The 21,044-nt window shown below is 40.7% G+C and overlaps 1 protein-coding gene across 3 annotated transcripts in view; it reads right to left on the reverse strand.

The window, feature by feature from the left end:
• The window catches only part of JAK1 (Janus kinase 1), a 63,594-nt gene that overhangs the window by 2,597 nt on the left and 39,953 nt on the right, over positions 1-21,044 (reverse strand). For 2 of the 3 annotated variants that reach the window (XM_075037293.1, XM_075037294.1), the window contains exons 5-24: positions 19,342-19,495; positions 17,238-17,401; positions 16,317-16,659; positions 14,629-14,802; positions 13,708-13,865; positions 12,850-12,973; positions 11,098-11,287; positions 9,017-9,123; positions 7,600-7,746; positions 6,776-6,863; positions 6,082-6,209; positions 5,804-5,939; positions 5,197-5,348; positions 3,915-4,065; positions 3,060-3,154; positions 2,689-2,881; positions 2,065-2,189; positions 1,160-1,332; positions 618-735; positions 132-242 (exon numbers count right to left, since the gene is read on the reverse strand). In XM_075037293.1, coding sequence (XP_074893394.1) covers positions 132-242; positions 618-735; positions 1,160-1,332; positions 2,065-2,189; positions 2,689-2,881; positions 3,060-3,154; positions 3,915-4,065; positions 5,197-5,348; positions 5,804-5,939; positions 6,082-6,209; positions 6,776-6,863; positions 7,600-7,746; positions 9,017-9,123; positions 11,098-11,287; positions 12,850-12,973; positions 13,708-13,865; positions 14,629-14,802; positions 16,317-16,659; positions 17,238-17,401; positions 19,342-19,495 — 3,031 coding nt within the window. The remainder of the gene's footprint in view (positions 1-131; positions 243-617; positions 736-1,159; positions 1,333-2,064; positions 2,190-2,688; positions 2,882-3,059; positions 3,155-3,914; positions 4,066-5,196; positions 5,349-5,803; positions 5,940-6,081; positions 6,210-6,775; positions 6,864-7,599; positions 7,747-9,016; positions 9,124-11,097; positions 11,288-12,849; positions 12,974-13,707; positions 13,866-14,628; positions 14,803-16,316; positions 16,660-17,237; positions 17,402-19,341; positions 19,496-21,044) is intronic. The other variant, XM_075037296.1, reaches the window with a different exon arrangement.

Here is a 21,044-nt window from a genome sequence, read left to right on the forward strand (position 1 = left end):
CTAATAGCAAACCTGAAGGCTTTCCTACCAAGAGCAGCCAGGCCTATTCAACCATGAGCATGTGGTACTTTTGCTGCTAACTGAGCATCAAAGGACGGACACCATTATCACAGCGTAGGTGCATCCATTACCTCCTCTGGGCAGTTGGGTGGACGTGGCAAACGCTTTTCTTCTTGCAAGACACGCACCAGCCGTGCTACCGTCATCTGTCCCTGCGTGGGGCCGATCATTTTCAAGAACTCCTGTGAAAAGAGCCAGAGTCAGCTGCACATCGTCTTACGCTGTGCGAATCCAGGCTGTTTCAATTTGACTTTCAGATGACATTTGAATCTCAAAATGAAAACGGAACAGTAGATGCTTATCATACAGATACCGTGCACCATCTACTCACATTAGAAAACGGTAACATTTATAAATACAGTTTCCTCACCAGGACATGCAGTCACCACAACTTATCTCTGTACAGGGTCTTTCGTGAAAGACTAGCCACGAGGGTTGTTTTCATAAGATAAAGAGATTCATTCCACTTCTTGTTTCCAAAAATAATAAATTTTTTAAAAAAAGAGAAAAATCTGATTTAAGCAGCTTGAGCAGCAATTTCTTTCACGGTCACTTACCGCCATGGGACTGGACTCCGAATCACAGTATGTAAGCAGTTCGTACAGTGTCACCCCAAATGACCAGACATCCGAGGCGATATAAAATTTACTCTGAAGCAAGCATTCTGGAGCATACCTGTGGACACAACGTGACAGCGTTAAACTTTATTCAGAGCTGCACAGCTCTACTCATACATGCACAACCCATACGCATTTAAAGCAAGCAAACTAACACATTCTGCATTTATAGAGTCCTTAGATATAAACTAATGTGCCCATAGGGCTTGGGATGCCACAGAAGTGGTAAATAAGGTACAACTGTTACATAGCAAGTGACTGTGAAACTAAAGGAGACCAATAACAAAATTGTGGGAAAATGGATCATTCAAGCGCAGGAGGAAATAAACGGCACAAGAGCAGACAAGTATAGTATACTGGGTGCCTTTTCCTTGCTCCAAAACAGGAAAATCTTCAGGACACCTAAAAGCCTAAGTCTACAGGAGCAGACATGTTATTCTGCTGCACAGTCTGGTTAAAGAAAATGAGTTATAAGTTACTACCAGAAAACAGGGCTGTCGAGGTCATCTTTGACTGTGTAGTACTCCTTATCGGTCTCGATTGCTTTGGTGAGACCAAAGTCTCCAATCTTCACTCTGTTCTCGCTTTCAACAAGGACGTTTCTTGCTGCTAAGTCACGGTGGACATACTGACAGGAGCCCAAATAGTCCATCCCCTAAGAAAGAAGAAAGCCTTTTACGCTAGTTTCTCCAGTACTTCAGTCACTCCCTCGTTCACATGGCAATACCCTACCCAGGTTTCCCGCGGCAGGTTCTCCATCTGTTGGCACTTTCCAGGGTCCTTTTCTGACACCCCCTCACCCCTTAAACTCTGCCTGTGGGTTCCTCATCTGTTCAGACTGTTATTTCTGCTCTGTGCTTTTTAATTTTCAGCTGAGCAGCCACCATCTTCAGACCCTTCTTTCCACAGCAGCAGTTCCTTTGTGTGCTGCTGAAACTGACAGATGTCTCTACGCTTCTTATAACTGCCTGGGCCACCGTAATCACAAGACCACAGTCTCTTGCAGGAAGCACACTGCTTCACGTGGCCTCGCTGCACTCGCATCTCTCCCTCGCCTTAGACTGACACAGTGGTCCTTCCCTCTTGCCAACACACCCTTTCTAAATGCCGTCCTCCCTCCTAATACTTCCAGCTCTGCAGCAGGGACAACTTCTCATAGTAAATTTTTATGGAAAGGGAACCTAGTGATTATTCCCTTGCTGATCTTTGTGCCAGCAGCACCTGCAGCACGGGAAAGGCTGCTTTAGGATTCAGGTCCTTGGGGACAAAGCAAGGAGAATGGGTTTGTTCAGCAAGCAAGCCTCTCTTCCTGCCCCCCCCCCCCTTAAATTAAATATTAAACTAATCAAACAGCAGAGTTGCAGGAAGGCTCTGGTGCCAGGCTCACCTTGCAGATCTGAACCGCGTATCTGAGAAGCTGTTTGAGATTGATTTTGTTCTTGTTCCGGGGGAGATACTCCTTTAGGCTCCCAGAAGGAAGAAATTCCATGATGAGTTTAATCCCACTTCCTCCTAAGAAAAGAGTGTGTGTTTAATTTGCAGACACATGACCCTTCTTATGTCATTAACACCACTAACTTTTGTAGAAGCATTTGTAAGTATTGCGTGACCATGGCCAGGCTGTGGGCTAACTCCCATTATCAGTCACTGAACAAATACAGAGGAGAATCTATCCCAGGCAGGATAGTTACTGAACTTCAAGTTCTTGAGGTTTTTAAATATTGGCTTAAAACAATCACTATTGCAAATGGAAAAAATACAAGGCAATAGAACTTTTTTCTGTGAATAGTAACGTATGCTTCTAATAATGACCTCTGAGTTTACAGGGTTATGACCCAGCTGCAACGCAGGAGGAGGACTTCAGAGATAAATTGCTGCTTCTTCCATGAAGAAAGAGATCTAAACCTGTAAGATTGAACTAAGACTGTTTTGCCTTTTAAAATGCTTCATCTTTAAACAAAACGCCTTATACTTTTAGTGTATACTTTTAACATTCTACATGAAGATTTACCATCTTCTGTGCAAATTCCCTTATATTTGACAATGTTCTCATGATAAAGGTTCCTCAAGATTTCTATTTCCTTCTTGAGATCAGCGATGTGATTCCCTCCACTCTCTGGCTTTAGCGATTTAACTGCCACTTGCTCCCCTGTATTGTCGCCTTCTGGATCGTATCTGCAGAGTTCAACCTTTCCAAAGTGGCCCTAATTGTAAAAGAAGGGAGAGCATTATTTAACACAACACTGACTTACCATAGTGTCGCTGATGCGCTATTCTAGGCATTTACGATTCACATCTTCCTGTCGTGACACAGGAAGCACACACAGCTGTGTATACACACAGGAACACTTATCCGCGTTCCGTATCTGACATTCCTCTTACCTCTCCCAAGTCACGGATTCTTTTCAAGAATCGTTTTTCAAAGAGTGTGGGATCAACCTCTGTAAAGGGCTTCTTCTCTGAGACAATATCGGGATCTGGGCGTGGAAAAAAAAAAAAAAGTCCCAGGTCAGATTCCTGCAAGAACATCTTGGTCTTGACACTTCAAGGCATCCTTGCTCACTTCCAATCTGCCGCTGTTAGAGTGTGTCTATCCCTACTGTCACAGCTTTTCTTATTTAAATCCTGCCTACTTCTTGACAGGGAATTCCTTCCATTTGTACGTGCCAGTCTATCACTTGCTGATCTTCCTCACTTTGTAGGTTGCTCACTGGGTCTTCTTCCAGATTCTGATTCAGTTTTCTCTCGACATACTTCCCACCCTGCAGTAGTTATTCAGCTTCTGTGATTATTTTTACTAGGTGTGCAAAGTCAAGTTCTACCCTTACTACACACTGAGCGTCTGTTAGTTGCTCTGTCGTAATTTCAACATAAAATTAACCAGGAAGCAGAGTTATCCGTGTTAATGCTCTGCTTCGGTCAAGGGAGTCCTATGGAAATCTCATGGAGCTCAAAGATTGTCCTGAAACCATCTTAAGCTGCTGTATAAAATAGGGACCATCGAATGAACCGGCAGGAACACCAACACAACTTAAGCCACACATTCAGTATGAATTAAACACTCGCATCCTATTTGCACTCGTCTATAGAAAGGGTTAGTTCAATTGTTGTAGGGACACAACACACTCCTGTAAATACAACCACACAGAAGAATGCTGCTGTAAGGTGCCCAACTCAGCCAAATAAATCAGCCTTCCTTACCCCTCCCTCCAGCTGATAAGCAAGACCATGCCTTACTTTGTTCCTCCAGTTTGTTGATGTCTCTCATGATCGCTCTGAAGAAGGGTCTCTGATGGGGGTCGTAGTTCATGCACTGTTTCATCAGGTCCGCTAGTTCCTTGCAAGATGGTGTTGCCAACACAAAATGCCCCTCGTAGAACCTCTCCTTCTGTAAGGCACAAATGAAAACTCTGGCATGAATTTTAGCTTTTAACTTAATAAACCCATGTTCTACATCAGAAGATGTGACCGTTCGGTCCTTAACTCACTGTGAACCTTTACTTAACTTTGCCAAGGAAATCCTCCTTTTCAGCATCTCTAAACCATCTCCCAACAGTAGAGAATCATTATTGTGCGGAATCTGGTGTACTTCGGAGCAACCACTTAGAACACATGAACTTTCTAAAATGTGCTGAAGATTTCACCTTTCAGAAGTTATTTTTCTAACAGGTTTGCCACGTTATTTACGCCCTGGGACGAATGACTGAGTGGAAATGCTTGCCAAGGAAACACCACAACACTGGCTGCTCTTCACAGCCCCTGAGAAGGTACCAGCTTCGGGGCAGATGGGATGAGGGTGGGCTTGTGCATTTTCTAAGCTCTGCAGAACCACCGCGGCTGTCTGCCACATGCAGGAAGCGGACTGTAGCCAGGGCAGCAAGTTCCTTTCAGCTACCTCCTGTTAAAACAACTTGGGCAGTGACTCAAGTACTCAGTCATTTCCTTCAGACGAGCAGCAGCTGCCTTGCTCCACTGCCTTCCCAACACAGCAAAACTTCAAGAGAGAAAATGCACATTTGGAACATATGCTGAGGGACTCCAGCAGTAATGAAGAGAAACTGCCAGCAGTAAGGCAGAAGGCGATTTAAATTTTTTTTAGTTCAGAATGAATAATAATGGCGTCCCACAGGAGACTAGTTCTGAACCAATGTCCCAAAGAAACAAGCAATAACAGAATAACCTAGCTGCTTTTAAGCGGAACCTCAGTCAGCTTATAACTGGACACAGGGCTTAGAAAAGGACAGGTGTGAGAGCATCAGAAGTTCTGATTAATTGTTACTATGCTGAGTTTTGAAAATCCCCAACAAGGTTAGGTTGAAGCAGTAATTAGCAATTTTTGTAGTAAGTACAAGAATTCCTGCTGCAGCCTGTGGCAATTTAGGTGGATCGGCCCCTTATCAAGTCCAGCTGAGCTGGTTCTCCTGTAAGTTGAAAATAACTCAGATTGGGTACAGAAACTGAAGTGCCAAAGAGGATGTATCTGAGATGCCAAGGTAAAGTTTACATAACATAGTTTTACCTCTGCTAACGTCTTGTCTTTCAGCGGTATTTCTCCATTATAGCAGATTTCCCACAGTGTTGTACCGAAACTCCACTTATCTGCTGCAATGCTCAAATTTTTGGAGTCTTCAACACATTCAGGTGCAATCCAGGGGATTCGCTCAACACATTCTTAGATAAAACACAGAATCAATGTATTTTAGAGTTAATATCAAAGGACTAAAAAACCAGCCTTGTAACTTAATTATTCTTTTCTAATAGCTGCTTAACTAAAATAAACTAAAGCTACAGTATTTGTCCAGTTCCAGGGAAATCTTGATTCTCAAATCCCTGCTCTCAGAAGGATGACTCCGTGGCTTTTACAAGCTCATGCCTTGAGCCATCCAGAAACTGAGATTCCTTCTATATTATCTCACTAGACTTAACATGATTTTTTTTTAAGAGAAATGAATACAGTAAGCACCCAAAGTCAGCAACGCTCCTTTACTTCTGTGTAGTTTTCAGATTCAGATTCATGAAAGCTGATCGCTTCTATACTAGAGCCAGTTCTAGCTGGTATAAATGGTGTTTCTTCCTTTCCTCTTCCCCACCACACTGAAAAGAGAAATCTGATTCCTGTACCATACCTTGTCTGGACAGCACAGTTATTGGTATTCCTGGGTCACTCAGCTTTATAAAAGGACCATATTCCGTGTCAATTCCCTCTCTTGCCAGTAGGATGTTTTTAGTACACACATTTCCATGTACCAAATCTTTATCTTCCTACAGTAAGGCAGGAAAAGAATAGTGAGTGCAGTGAGCTAGCTGTGCTCTGTAAGTGCTCAAATATACCTACAGCATAGGGGATCATTATAAAAATACTCCAAGCTGAAAACCAAAACCACAACTACCAACAACTTCTTACCAAGTAGCTTAGGGCACTTGCAAGTTGCTTGGCAACTTTGAATTTCCAAGGAGTTGTCAGAACTTCGCTCTTCCGATGCATAAACAGATCCAGAGGCCCAAATTCAACAAACTCTTCAACCATGATATCTACAAGGGCAGATGCATAAAGTCAGTGTTGCAGTAACTGCTGTCAGAGTAATCTTAACAGGCCTATTACCATCTTCCCCTGCCCCAGGCAAGGTGGTTAGAAGATGTCTTTATTTCTTTATTTCACCTTCCTCAAAGTTCATTTCAGTGCTCAGAGTCCAAATTAAAAGGCAGAGAAGAGTGGCTTTATGTAGTAAGCGAACAGTAAACCTGGAACAAAGCATTTCAAAGACCCCAGGGCAGAGCCTTCCCAGGGAAATAACCTCTGCCAGAAGGCTGGTTTGTATTGACACTACCACTATCACTCTGGCATGCCGACCTCAAGGAATCATCCTGTAAGGCACTTACTCAAAGACAGCATTGGAAGAGGAAACTTGTTAGCAGAAAGGACTTTGCAGCTGCCTTGCTGTTCCAATTCCACTTCTGTCTGGACTGAAAAAATCAAGAGGCAGCAGCTGCTAACTCCATCTCCCCCCATGCTGCTAGCACTGAACTGAACGGCTGCCCTGTCCCTACCAAGCCCGCTGCTTAAGCGTGCTGCCTCGAGAGATGTTCGCTGAACTCACTTTCTACATCACGGACGCAGACTCCATGGAGGAGGACGATGTGCTTGTGAGACACCTGCCTCATCATGCTTGCCGTTTCAAAGAACGCCTGTTAGGAAGGGAAAGAGGTTAGCCATTAAACTGCTGGTCATTGTGGCAAGTCATCCAAGCGTTTAACAAATACAGAGCATCAAGTAACAAAAACATTTGCAAAAGATTGCTGTGTTTTCTAATAACATAAGGGCTCAACAATGGCAGGGATGTGCCATCCCGCTGTAGTAATGGGGCAGCGGAGTGCTGTTAGAGATGGTGTTCGCTAGGTCATGTAAGCAAACAGGGCTCTTCCCTGCACTCCTGCGGACATGCATATATGAGGTCTTAGCATCCCCTGTGTGACACGTTAGCCTCTCTTACTAGATGTTTTAGCAAAATGCAGATCGAGTAACTTGCCTGTGGCCGTGTCAGTGACAGACTCACAGCCCAACACACGAGGCAGAAGTGACCTGGGGTATGGGTGTGATGGTGCGTTTCGTACCACAGCAAGGGCTGCGTCTGTTTTCCTTGCGCTATGGTCTGCACGCGCGCAGGCTGGAAGTGAGCACTGCCGTGCTCCAGCCACACCTGATACTGCTGCCTGTCTAATGAGATCAGCTTACCAAGTAGCTCAAAAATGCTGGTCGAGGATGGATTTGACTGCCTAAAACGGTGAGATATACCTTCAGCGTTTTCCCATTCCCTTACTATATACACAACCCCTTTTTTCTAAAGGCTTTTCATAGTTAATCATGTACAATATGGTGAGGCCCAGTATTTGTAGTACAATGGATAAAAAGGAAAAAACTTGCCAAAGAAATGTCTCTGTGGCTGGGGTCCAAGACTTTGAGGAGGACTTTAATCTCTTTTTCATTTTGATATCCTTCATTCTCATCATCTTTGTAGTTGAGAATCCCTGAGTAAATCTGTGTTCTCGTCCCTCTTCCAAGATGCTCGCCCTAAGACATAACACACCATGTATTTTCCAAACCAAGACATAAAGCAAACAAGAGTAGATTTACACAAATACTTGAATCTGCGCTCTATTCTGCCTCTACAGGTAGAGAGTGGACTTAGTCCTCCACTTGATCTAGCTACATATAGACTTAAAATTATTACAGTGAGAAACCAATGACAGCATGTTATTCTTTGCTTTAGTGGTCTCTACGCATACTCACCACTGTAAATTCATTTGATGTTAAAGGGCTATCACATCTCCATTAACATCAAACATGTTCAGTGTGATTTAACATTATTAGACTAAACACCAAATGAATAAATAATAACTCATTTCTTATTTACAATAAGCTGCTATTGAGGCAATCTTTAATGTGTTTCCAAAAGTTAGAGGAAGTAATATTTCAATGGAACGCTTTGTTTGGGAAAGCAATTTCCTCCTAAATAACAGAGGATTCCGCCTTCAGGTATTTTTGCAGGAAGCCTGCATGCTGACTGTAAATATACCAATCAAAAAACAATTAACATAATCCGTATCTGTCCTCCCCAGTCAGTGATGCAATTTAAAAAAAAAAAAAACAACAACAAAAAAAAACAAACCCAAAACTTTTTATTTAACTGAAGAAGCTAACTGCACGATTTAAGAGCTCAGGTTTCTTAGAAACATTAAATGCGATTTGTGCATTCAAGCCACTGTGTGGTTTTTTTAAGTTTATTCAGGTCACCCGCATCACTAACTGCAAACAACTGTCAGAAAATTTGGGTGCTAAATCAGTTTGGAACATAAAATTTTGAATGCTAAGGCTCTTCAGATCTTTTGAATACTTCAGCCTTTTTTTTACTGTAGGATATTATCTTAAAACCTCATTTTACCTGTTTCTCTGATATTTCAGGCTTTAAACAATACAGCCACATTTAGCAACAAATTAGCTAGGAAAAACAGCTCTTAGACTTTAATGATTTTTTTTTTTTAAGAATGACCTTAGAAGCACCTCTTTCCACAGACATTAGAAAATTGCTCAAATATCAATTTGAATATAGTGAAAGGCATTACTGCCGAGCTTCTCTTCTTTTTCCACACAAGGACATATAAACATTTACATTCTGCAATAGGAGGCTTTAATACAAATAAAGATTCAAATTAAGTTTTGGCGAGGAGAAATGGGAGTGGAAGAACCAGCCAGAATGGGGTGATTCTGTATTACTTGACCAGGTACAGTGTACTGCCACACTTTGATTACAAGAGAGAAGCACAGGTCAGCAGCTTCCTACCTGCATGATTTCTTCCTTGAGGATTCGATGGAAACTCAGCTGCCCTAGGTGATAAGCAGGCTGCCATTCCTGCGCCTTCTTGGTTGCAACTAGCAAGTTGGAGATTTCTGGAAGGCAGGGAGAGAAAATATTTTTTAAGACTTTTCAAAGATAACTGCATTCACCTTTCTCAGTCAATAGCACTACTGTATATGCTCACTGCAAGGTAAATCCCCAAATGAATGAGGAGGAGGGAGAAAGAAGAAACTTTGATTTCACTTCTACTCATGTAACTTCTATTCCATCATTCAACAAAGAATTCACTACAGCAGAGCTACCTATTTTATATTACATATACAATGTTAATATTAGCCATATTGGGGCTGACATTAAGAAACTGAATAGTGCTTACTGCACAGAGGAATACCCCGGACTGAAAGAGGCAATACCTCTGCTGTACCTACACTCCCTCCTGCCAAAAGGTATGTCTCCCGGTGTGCAGATGGGTAAGGGGTAGCTGGAGTCTCATGTCCTCTCTTTACCTCCTTGAAAATTCCTTGCGCTCTGGGAAAAACTAACAGTTTGTTTCCAGAGCACTGGAATTAAACTAGGGAATGGGAAATGAACAGAAGGAAAAGACTCAAAAGGCCAGTACTTGCTCCCCACTGCTTCTGGTCAGGGAGAGGCATGGTTAGATCCAAAAGCCTTGCACATTAATTTTGTCTTCCTGTGTTTGACAGCAGGCGTTATTTATTACGATACAATGGTTTTAGATGTCTGCATGCATCTGGCCTTCCCATTACTGTGAGCAGAACATGTGCGTCGGGGCTAAACCATGATCTGGCACTCTGAAAACAGTAAGTAATGAACCATACACTAGAAAAACTGCTTTATTTCTGCATCCCCTAAACTTCTTTGTGAATAACCGATTAAGTAGATTCAAAACAAAGGAAAAAGACCAAAACAAAACAGGGAAGAGACAGAACAGGAAACAGCACAGATAATGCACTGGATCCCATTATAACTAATGCCAATGAAAAGCTGAAGTAGGCAGTCAACTCCTTGACCCATTTTATTTTATCCCAAATACAGCTGTCAAAATGTAATCAAAATGTCAAAATGTATAATCTCTCCGCGCTCCAGACAATTACCGATGTTATTCAAAGTGCTGATAAGCTCTGTGTCTATCTACAGAGTACTCTCCTCCAAAAACCATCAGAACAAGCAGGTAATTAATACAGCTCAGTTATTCCCCTTATTCTAACAGGAAACCATTATCTGATCAACACAATCACGCCAGTGTGTTTCCTCTTTCATACAAAATTCAGCTGCAAGACACTTGTAGTTTATAGCAAACAATTTTAGTAAGTGTTGGCATTAACAGTTTAACAAATGCACAATTGTCCCAGCCCTCTCAAATCTGACCTTACTGACTGCAAGGCTGTTCTGCTTGCTAACAGTTGCAGACCAAGCCCTCCCTGCTGCTTCTAACAGTAAACAACAGCTCATAATGACAGCAAACAAGCTTCAAACTGAAGTTTGCCATATAACCACTGCAGGCTACAACCCTCCTTTGCTAGAGGAATGCAACATGATGCATGGCAGCACTGCCTGGCATACGTGACTCAGTGGAGCAAAGGAAGAACCTTATATAGTCCCTACTTCGCCGCAGTGTTTCAGCCCATGACTCTGAGTCAGCTGTGACATTTTCTTTCTAAACAAATCTAGAGTTCCACCTCTGTCATCAATACTGCAGGGCCAGCTGTTTAGGTGCAAAAAGGGAAACCAGAACTTTTCCATCGTTTGAAGAGTTCACGCAAACAAGGCTCATGAGAAGCACCAGCCCCCTGAGCATCCTGTGCTGAGCTTGTAACATTGAAAGGAAACCCCTAAAACCTTGTTCACAGCACTTGCTTTTGCTTTCTGGCAAGACACCTCCTCCACAGAGAAGGAAGAAACTTTATATATAATTTTTTAAGTGACAAAAGAGCTTCACACAAGAATACAGAGCAAACCAAAGACACTAAGAATGCCAGCTATTTCTGGAGTTTGTCTCCTTTCAACAACAAAGTTTGTTGCCTCTCTTAAAGGAGACTACCTACCTCGTGGTTTTGGTTGGCAGCACCTCTTCAGTGTAAAGCTTATGTTGTCTGTCCGAAGTATTTGTCCTTTCAGGTGATCCATCAGCTCTTTTAAGGATGAGAAAGACTTGCTTGAACCATGTAGGAAGTACCCGCCTTTCTTCACCTCAATCTGGAAGTTCTTGTACTGGATTGAATTATTTATCATCTGCTATTAGGGGGCAAAAGGGGGGAAAAAAAAAGCAAGCAAAATATAATCATTAAAGTGAAAGGATGTTTTAAAGCCATAAAGGCTTTCCAGAAGCCTTTGAAATTACATGTAGTACCAGTTAATCACTTGTTCCTAAGCTAGTGTCCTCTAATCAAACTCCAATGAAGTAGAAAAAGGCCCTAAAATTCCCATAACCTTCAGTCCCAGGAAGGCTCATAATAGAGTGGAAGAGCAGCAACATAAAGATGTAACCATCTAACAAGTCCAATTACAGCTTCTGTGTTCTGCAGAGCCTGAGAGTATGCAGAAGCTCCGACTCTTCAGAAGGAATTTTCTCTTCACCTGGTCAAGAACTGCAGAATCTGGATCACGGTTTCAAAATCTCAACTTAAAAATAGCAAAACTCCCTTTCACAACCCAGATTGTTCAGCAAGTGAAACAAGATTTCAGGCTGCTGTTCAAACCTCCCAGTTTCATTCAAATGTACTGAGGAAGAATGACTGAACTTTTGTACTTCTCTATCTCAAGCCCATTCCCTTTCAAGTTCTACCCTCTACTGCTTCCTCACCTCCACCATACTGCAGCTTCCCATCACCTCTTTCCTCTCTAAGCCTCCCAATGAGGTTGAATTTTTTCCAAGACAAAATTAATTTCTTGTTTCAATGCCTCGGTTGCCCTGTCTGTTAGAAGACAGTGTTGATCATACAGGGATTTTTTTTGCAAATGTCTACAGAAGATGACCAAATATCAATGCTAAGAGATTACTATTATTTCCAAGATGTTTTTTTCATCATTTTGTCATTTCTTGTTTGAAATGACCCTTCTTGATCTCATAATTGACTCTAATACATTTTAATAACAACATTTTTTTCTAAGAGAAGGAAAACAGTTTATATGTCTTTACCCTATTATTATTCTTGTGTGAACACTTTGAATATTTTCCCCAAACTAGCAAGTCAGCTGCAGACTTCCAGCTGGGGTCAGTAAAATTCAAACTTCTGTGCAGTTGCTGCATTCTTCTTTTCTACTTCTAACGGGTTCTCACCCCTATCCCACCACATGAGCTTTTACTTATCACTCATCTTTCACAAAATATGTTCCACTAGCTAACTGTGTGTATGTCCCCTTCTGTGGTGCTCTATGTGTAAAGGCAACTGTCCTCATGTGCTATTCTTTTACAGCGTGTCAGTAGAAATACATTCATGTAATTAAATCCACGTTCAAGAAACATTAGGTAAGTTGCAGTGACAAATTCTGTATGCCATTCTTACGCTATATGAGTTTAAAAAGCTTCATTTCAATCATGTTCATGCACAGTTTTATCGCTATGAATGGAAATATTCTGGATGTAGTGAATCATATTTGTAGATACAGTAGATTTGTAGAGATAGCCCAGGATTCCAGGGAAAATGAAGCTGTGAGTACAAGCATCGACCCTCTGCTGCATCAGCTATCAAAGATGTCTGCCCTAAAGAACATAAATATATCAACACGGATTACAGGGAGCTGCTAGTCTTTAGCTCATTATCGAATGACTGCTGGGAGTGCCACACCTGACGTACCTCTGAGCCTTCAAAACAAGTCACTGTCATGAGAATGTGGTTAAAGTTCGTGCAGCTCCATCTCAACACATACATGCCTGCTTCATTCCCTTCCTGTCGCAGTTTGTTGATGGCATATTCCGTGCTGAAAGAGTCAATGCACAAATGAGGAAAGCCAACAAATGAGCAGTTGCACCCAAAATCTATTATTAGTAAATACAGAGGAGAGTAATCCTATATTTGCAACAAAAATGAGTAACAGCAACTTAGAAATATTTATATTATTATTAAAAAATTATTTAATTGTGTGCATTACACACACTCACATTTACCTGCCAAAGAGCAAGGGAAGAAAATTTTATTAAGCTCTTAGCATGCTTAATGGGGAAATTCCACATCCAACACAGTGTGCACGTAAGCTCTCAGTTTTCTACATATTGCATCTTCAAACATAAAAGGAAAAGCCAAAAATGTGGGCAGAAGGGAAAATAATTGCTTTAGCTATTTAAAAAAAACAAGGGCTTTGTGCCTCCATCCAAGGACTCCCAGTGCCAGTGTAGATACAGTTCAACTCTGTTTACCTAAAATATTCCCATCTGTTCAACTGACAATGATCTTTATAGCTATTAGTGAAGTAAGGCTCAAAATACTCTGATAGTGAGGAAACACTGGTTTTATAGATGAGTAAGTTGATGTAGAGAGAATTAGTGATTTTTTTTCTAATGGTTATATGGAAAAATTAAGTTATTCTACAACATTTTGTTGAACTAACAACCTTCCAAATGTCAGATTTCCTCAATGGATTCAATATGCAGTAGTATTAGAGGACTAACTATTCCAGTGGAAAAATAAAAAATATAAAAATAAAATTTTACTAACCAAATGGGACCATGGCATCCATTTTTTATGTTGTGCTCAATCAGTGGGGGAGCCACATCTGTGCAGAGATAATGGTGGGCATCTGCTGTAAGTCTGAAGTATCCATCTATCAACGATGCAAATGACAGGGCCTCATCATGTGAGGATAGTTTTAATTCCTAAACCAAAAAGATATTTTAGTCAAGAATTCTTACAGTTCCACTAAAACATTTCAGGAATGTTTTCATATGCAGCAATTTTTGCACGAAGTGGCTAAAAAATTGTCCAGAAAGCTATGACAGAAAACCATATACATTTAGGAAACCAACCCTAACCATCCTCTATCCTCCCCACTCATTACTGGCTAGAAAATTCCATTCTCCAGCATGACTTATATTCTGCTGTAATCCTACATTAGATCTGTACAGCAAACTCCTGTGCCAGGCTTTGTACAACACCAGAAATTCACGACTGGGGCAGTCATGTTGGATTTAAAGCCAAGGGCACTCTGGCAGCTCCTTTCCAAATTCTAACAGCTGGCAGCCCACAGCAAGAAGAACTGGGTATCTATAAACCAACTCTCCTCTCCCACCCTCCCAGGTCCTCACCCTCTGCCATCCTTGCTGAACTCCTCTTTCTTGATGCTGCTTTTGGCTATCCAAGCTGTTCAGAGGAAGGCCACAGGCCAAGAAGCATATCAAGGAGCCACCAGGCACCGGTGGTATGCAGTAACAAGTCTAGAAAAGCAACCATGCTCACCAACTCACTGCCCTTCTAACTAGTGGTTTTGCATTTGTACAGTGTTGAGGACAGCATATTAAACTGTTACTTAAGAGTCCCATTAGAAAATGTTCCTCAAGGAGGTTGTCACCTGTTGCCCAACAACACTGTGTCACTACAGCTTCCCATGGGAAGGAAACTTATCCAAGGTTTGGTTCTTACCATCCTTTTGTTATCCTGCTTGTTAATGCTAACTGTAGACTCCTTGATGACAATGTGGGTGATTTCAGGAAAATAGGAAAAATTGTTCCATAAGTCTCGAATTTTTTGTTTTTCTTCATCCTTTTTGTTTTTGCCATCAGACTTTTTCTTCTTCTCTTTCTCTGTCTGTACAGACTGCAGATACATTTTAGATTAAAGTATACTAATAAAACCATATTTTTTTAGCACAGTGTTTTTACACTAAACCAAAAATTCATGCCAAGTCCATCCAGCTATTTTATTCTTGAATGCTTTTTGCACCCATCATCAATTCATTTACATGTTCAGTGTGTCTGTATTGCAAGGATATACTTCAGTAAAGAACAGTCCATAAGACAGTTTTCATGAGGATAAAAGAAACCAGTCATTAGCTGGGTAACTTACCTCTCTCTCGGTATTCTAGCAATAACTTTAGTAGCAGTACAAGGCTGAAAGGGTTCTGCTGAGATTTCTAAATTATGTACTTGAAATGCTCTCTCAGAGCTCAGCCCAAAGGCAAGAGCCACATTCATCTCGCACTGCATGCCTGAACTGCCGACAGCAGATGAAATTCTGCATGCAGACCACATGAAGCTGAGCATCTTACAGGTCAAAAATTACTAAGAACTACTTATTTTAAAAAGGTAAATGTTCAGGCTGAGCAAAGCTTCCTGCTAGTCACAGAAAGGCTCTCACTGCGATGAAAATCTTTGGCTTAGGCATTTAAATAAATATAATCTATAAATAAGCAGAAACAGGAGCCTTACAAGAAACAGGCTGCACTTCTTGCAAGCTTTTCTGCTCAAATAGCAGCTCTTCCTTCCCTCCCCTCCCATTAATATTATCATTTAAAACAGAAATTCTCCATCAGAGATAGAGAGAGATAGTTAGCTTACATCTAAATGAAGTGAAGCACAATGCTTTCTATGCTACAAAAGATAACTATCAGCAGGGTTCTCATCACTGTGGGGAACTGAGGCAAGCAAAAAGAGGTCTATTTGTTCAATATCATATGTGGAGAAAAACTGTAGAATATGCCATAACCCCCTTCAAACTTAGAGCATATTTAATATTTATGTATGCAAAGTACAGAAGAGATTAACCAAAGTGACCTCAATTAGCAGCACTGACACAAGGAGCAACATATAAAATATCACTGATGTGAGAAAGCTTAGCTTTAATGTCACTATATTTTAATTTATTCATGAAAAGTCTATGAGTATGAGCAAACATGGCACCTGGGGTGCCATATACAGAAAAAGCATTATCAGACTTTGATTATCAAGACAGAGCACCAAACCATAAAGGCCTCCACAGACATTAATCTTTCAAAACTTGTGTCTGGTCTGGCAGATATAGTACAATCTTTAATTTTCCTGATGAACAGGTTGCCCACAGAGGTTGTGCAGTGTCCATCCTTGGAAGTTTTCAAGACCAGAATGGATAAAGCCCTGAGCATCCTGGTCTGATCTCTAAGCTAACCCTGAACAGGGGGTTGGGACTAGAGACCTCCTGAGGTCCCTTCCAACCTGCATAACCCTATAATCCTATGAAAGAAGTCCTTTCAATAAAAAGCTGATCTGCAGTGTCTGAAGATCATGACCATTTTTTTAACAGTTGTTATGCCCCCAAAAGCAATCTCTAATTCCCATTTATCAAGGGATACTTACATTTGGCTTGAGCCTCCACTGAATTCCATTGTTTCCTGTTACAATGACTTCATATAGTGGGAGGATCTCACTGTCTCCACAATTAAATATATTTATTTCATTCTCAGATGAAATCAGCAAAAACGAAGTCTCAAAAATTTCTGCTCCATAATGTTTAGTCAAGGTCTCCATCGTTGATAAGTATTTAACTTTCAGATCACGTGGAGACACACTACTGTCGCAAATGGTTTTGTTGTTAAACTCTTTAAGGAAATGCTTGAAAACATTATTTATCCGAATCCTGGTTAAGAAATTCCTCTGTCTGATAGTCTTGTTCAAAGTTTCAGGAATATAATGCTTATAACTAGAAGGAAAAACAATGCTATGAGTTAATACCATTGTCTCCTAAACTTCTAACTCTCTAAAACGTGCAACTGCCTTACTTTGAAAGCTACAGAGAACAAGATGCAGTAAACCACTGTGCAGTTGGTACTGTAGCAGTGGTTTACAGCATTAATAGCCAATAGGAATTCAAATAATAACCTTATCTGAAAGCTTTTTAGTCAGATGGATACAGCCCACTCAAATCAATAACACAATTTATTCTAACAGTTTTCTCATTAGGTTGCCACTTAACAACACTGCCGTTTCTGAACTAGCTAACCAGAACCCTGAATTTACAGCAAGTCAATCGGCACCCAACACATTGGTATGCTGGGTGCACTAGCTGCATAGATTTCAAATACTCTCCAGGCAAGAAAAAATTCCGGTTTTCTAATACATATCCTTCTTGACAAGGTTAGGAAGACCCACTTAGCAATAGCAGTGTTGGAGCTTGTAACTCCTGTACAGTCAGACTCTGGAAGTTAGAATGCTTAAAATCCCTTCTGGGAAGAGAATTGCTGCAGACCCAACAGTGACAAAGAAGTTATTCCAACCTACCTGATATCTTTGGGAAGCTCTGGAAGCTTCACATTTTTCTTGATGGCATAGTGAGAGATTGCAAGGACAGCCATCCCCAGACATTCGTTTTCAATTTCATGAACCTCTTGGTCATTTTTAGGATCACGGATTGGTGCCAGGCCTTTCACTAAGTCATACTGACCCTTAATAGGAAGCAAGAAAAGAAAGCTATCAGATTTATTATTTGTCATAGTTTATCTATGAGCAAGCAGTATGTCGTGAGATCTCAAGCTCTCCTTGAGCAAGGAGAGTCACCCAAAACTGAAAGCCGGGACAGGAAAAGGTAGGGGAAGAAGGGAAGAGCTGTGCAATAGATGCATTCTTCTCTTAGACCAGTGAAACAGAAACACAGGCAAGCACTAGTCACCTCACAAACCATGCTGATTTGAGAAGAAACACCAACATTTGCGCCTGACAGAAGTGTTTTAAAACGACAGTTTATGGAATGGGTGGAATCACCATGTGGATCGTCACAGCGCATCCATCCCACGTACAGTCCACAGCATTGTGGGTTTCACCAAGAACGTGTGTAGACATCCAGGGAGAACACCTGCACTGCTCAAACACTTCCAAAACTCCTGTCCCCTTCTTTTATGTATTAGGCCACCAAAAATTCCCTTTTTTGGTAATTAACTAAAGAAAGCACCACCCCTGTCCCCTTCTAGCACCATCATGGGGGTTTTTTTCTGGTACACAGTAAAATACTTTGTGTCTCTGCTTTATCTCTGCCTTCCATCACCTGGTGTCTCTATGAACCTCATGCACTCAGTCTCTAAGCCACATCTCAAAGCTGAGATTGCAAACTCTGTGGCAGCTGCCTGGCTCTGGGACAGTCTGAAAAATATTTGGTTACTAAAGAGCAAAGACATTTCTGTTGTCTTGTACTAGCATTAGTGTTTTTCTGTTTGGCCTTTTTTTAAAATGTTATTACCCAAAAGTAAAATTCTGCTCAATGCAACATTGACAATATCCATCAGGGTCCCTACTCATTCTGCAACTTAAAAGGCGTCTTCATTCTTTTTGCTGACACTCAAAAAAAGAAAAAAAAAAAAAAGGACAAAAAACTGTTTTACAGCATGTTTTCAAACAGTGATTTTGCAAAGTTGCATGCATGTACACAGGAATGTTCACACAAAACAAGGTGTAAGTTTGATTACGCAGGAAAAAAAACATTTGCTGCTTCTATTACTTTAGAATGCAAGTGGTACCATTAAAATGCACACATAGCTGTAGCAAACTTGGTATTTTCTTCTATTGTGGTTTCACAACAAAACAAGGATTCACTGGAGCAGCTTCATGGTATCTCTTTTTCTGAAGGACACTACCATATTTCAAAGTCTGAAAATTCTGCAGTAATTATGCTCAGAATTAACAGTAAACACGTTTTTCTCCAGTGCATTTCATTTGCTCATTTCAAAAGCCTTCAACAACTTCAATCTTTCCATTTCTTTGGTGAAACCAGACAGTTTCTGGTTTGCAAAATCATTTGTGTGTATACAACCTTTTTTTGGTACAAGAGCACAAGCTTTCTGAAATAGGGACACTGCTTACTTGCCATGTCCAGCGTGCTGCATGTACTGCCAACAAGTGGGAGGCACAACCAAAGGAAAGAAAAATTGCATGTAAGCAGGCTGTGTGACAGTGGTTTTATCAGTCAATGTTTTAGCACGATGCAGTAAAAAAGACTCATTAAAAGGACACTATACTGTCAGTTTTAATACTGCTACTGCTCCTCTATAGGACTATAGAAGTCAAAGTTATGTGCAAATGCTTTGCAAAACAAAAGGTGATAGCATTTATATCGAAAACCAGTTAATACTAAAAGAAAGTATGCTGTAAAAATATAGCCCTTTTTGGACTGTGATATATAGTTTCTTTACACGTTCTGCATATGGGTAGATTGTTCTTCATGTAGCAAATTCTCTCCACCACGCAGAAGTATGAAGAAAACACTTATCAATACTAACAGGTAAGGTTACATGTACTTCAGAATTTTGAAAATAGGTCTTTAAAGCAGCTTCTACTGGATCAAGTAATTTTTGTTTGACTACAATGGCAGAGATATTTGCAAGCAACCTCTTACCTGTGCAAAGATGTATTCTAATGAATGTGCATCAAGTATAGGGGTTCCTTCTGGTGCCAGCTTCTTCTCATAAGAGTTCTTTGCCTTCCTTGGGGAATGCCTCCACACTGAGGGTTCGTTTTCACTAGTGCCATGCCAGTTTGTAAAGTAGTATCTTGCAAGAAAAGAGGAATAAACTTTAAAAACTTTTGGGGAAACCTCCATTTACATTAGATGTGTATTTTAATCTTCTAAAAGAAAATCAGTTAGAAGTCAAAATCCGTCAATCTTCTGCCCTGAGGTTGCAACTTAAGTGGTCCACTGCTGAAACCGCATGCCTGGCCTGAGGAACTGGGGAAAAATGGTGTATTTAGTCAAAGATCTTCAGCGTTTCCACGCAACAGTATCTCACTCAACTCTCGATCCCATGCCTGCCTGCCTGTTGCATCCCTGTACAGTCCACCAAACAAGAAGCCACCACTCAGATGACAAGTACCTTTCCATCACCTCTGACATTACTTGAGCAGTGTAATACTTCTACTGTGCGTTAACCAATGGCTGGCATTTGTATTCCAAGATAAAATGGCTCATCTAAAGGGTTAACAAGACTTTAGACTTCCTCCTCTACAGGCACAGGGAAAAACAACTGCACTATGCCTCACCCCCCGGAATTTCTGCTTCCCTTTGGTTTTGGACGGAGCTGGTGAAAAATGCATGCATTCAAATCACCCAGTTTCAAAGGGACACAGTCAAATCTTCCGTGTATGTGACAAACATGCTTTTTACTCATATCTGTACACAAAGCTATTTAATTAAAAACCTGCTAAAGGAGTTGGTGTCTACTGAAAATTAATGAAATTTTTGAGTTCAAGCTCTGTTAGCACCTTTTGAGAAATCTTTGCCTAAATTACTCCAGAAATTTGTGTTTATCTGGGTTCTAGTAACATTTAAATCAAGTAAAGTTTAATTAAATCTGGTTTGAATCAATGTGCCTTTTGCAGAGGTTCACGCCTTGCACATGATCATGAACTACTTACAATTAAAAGGTTACAGCAGAGCAGATTTACCCAACTGCTAAGTAGGAATGATTTCTAGAAGAATATGTCAATCTAATTCCAGAGCAGCATTCAGCACTAGCAAAAGCAAATAATGCAGAATTATTGCATTGTGTATATATATTACTGCATTAATACAAAGGGTGGTGTGATATCAACATTTCTGATGGACAGTGACCACCGTGAGCATTACCTAATTTGTTTCACATTACCATGACATCTCGACAGCAAAGCTTTTAATGTCTACCTAAATATGTGATCAAAATCATTCAGAATTTTTGTGACCAAAATGAGATCAAACAGCTTTACACAGGAAAAAGACAAATGAATGTGAATGTTAATAGACACTGCACATAAAAGTAGTAGTAAACAAAAAGGGAGTGGAAAAAACCTAAGGTTTTAGGAAGAAAATGTTGAGGCATGTGATATCCAACTCCTGAATTGGAAATACATGTTTTCTGTATCGAAAGAAAAAGAAAAAGCTGAACAGATAAAGTACCTTATAATCTATGAACACTTTTTGAGATTACAAGTAAGAAATCTGTTTAAATAACAAACCACTATCTTGCCCAAGCAGTTTCAATTCAAATATAACGCAATAAAAACTGCAAGGGACATGTCGTGGAAGACAGGAAGACAGCAGGAAGGCAGCAAGTCAACTGGCAAACG

The sequence above is a fragment of the Buteo buteo genome, chromosome 10 (assembly GCF_964188355.1).
Source record: "Buteo buteo chromosome 10, bButBut1.hap1.1, whole genome shotgun sequence".
Classification (NCBI taxonomy): Eukaryota; Metazoa; Chordata; class Aves; order Accipitriformes; family Accipitridae; genus Buteo; species Buteo buteo.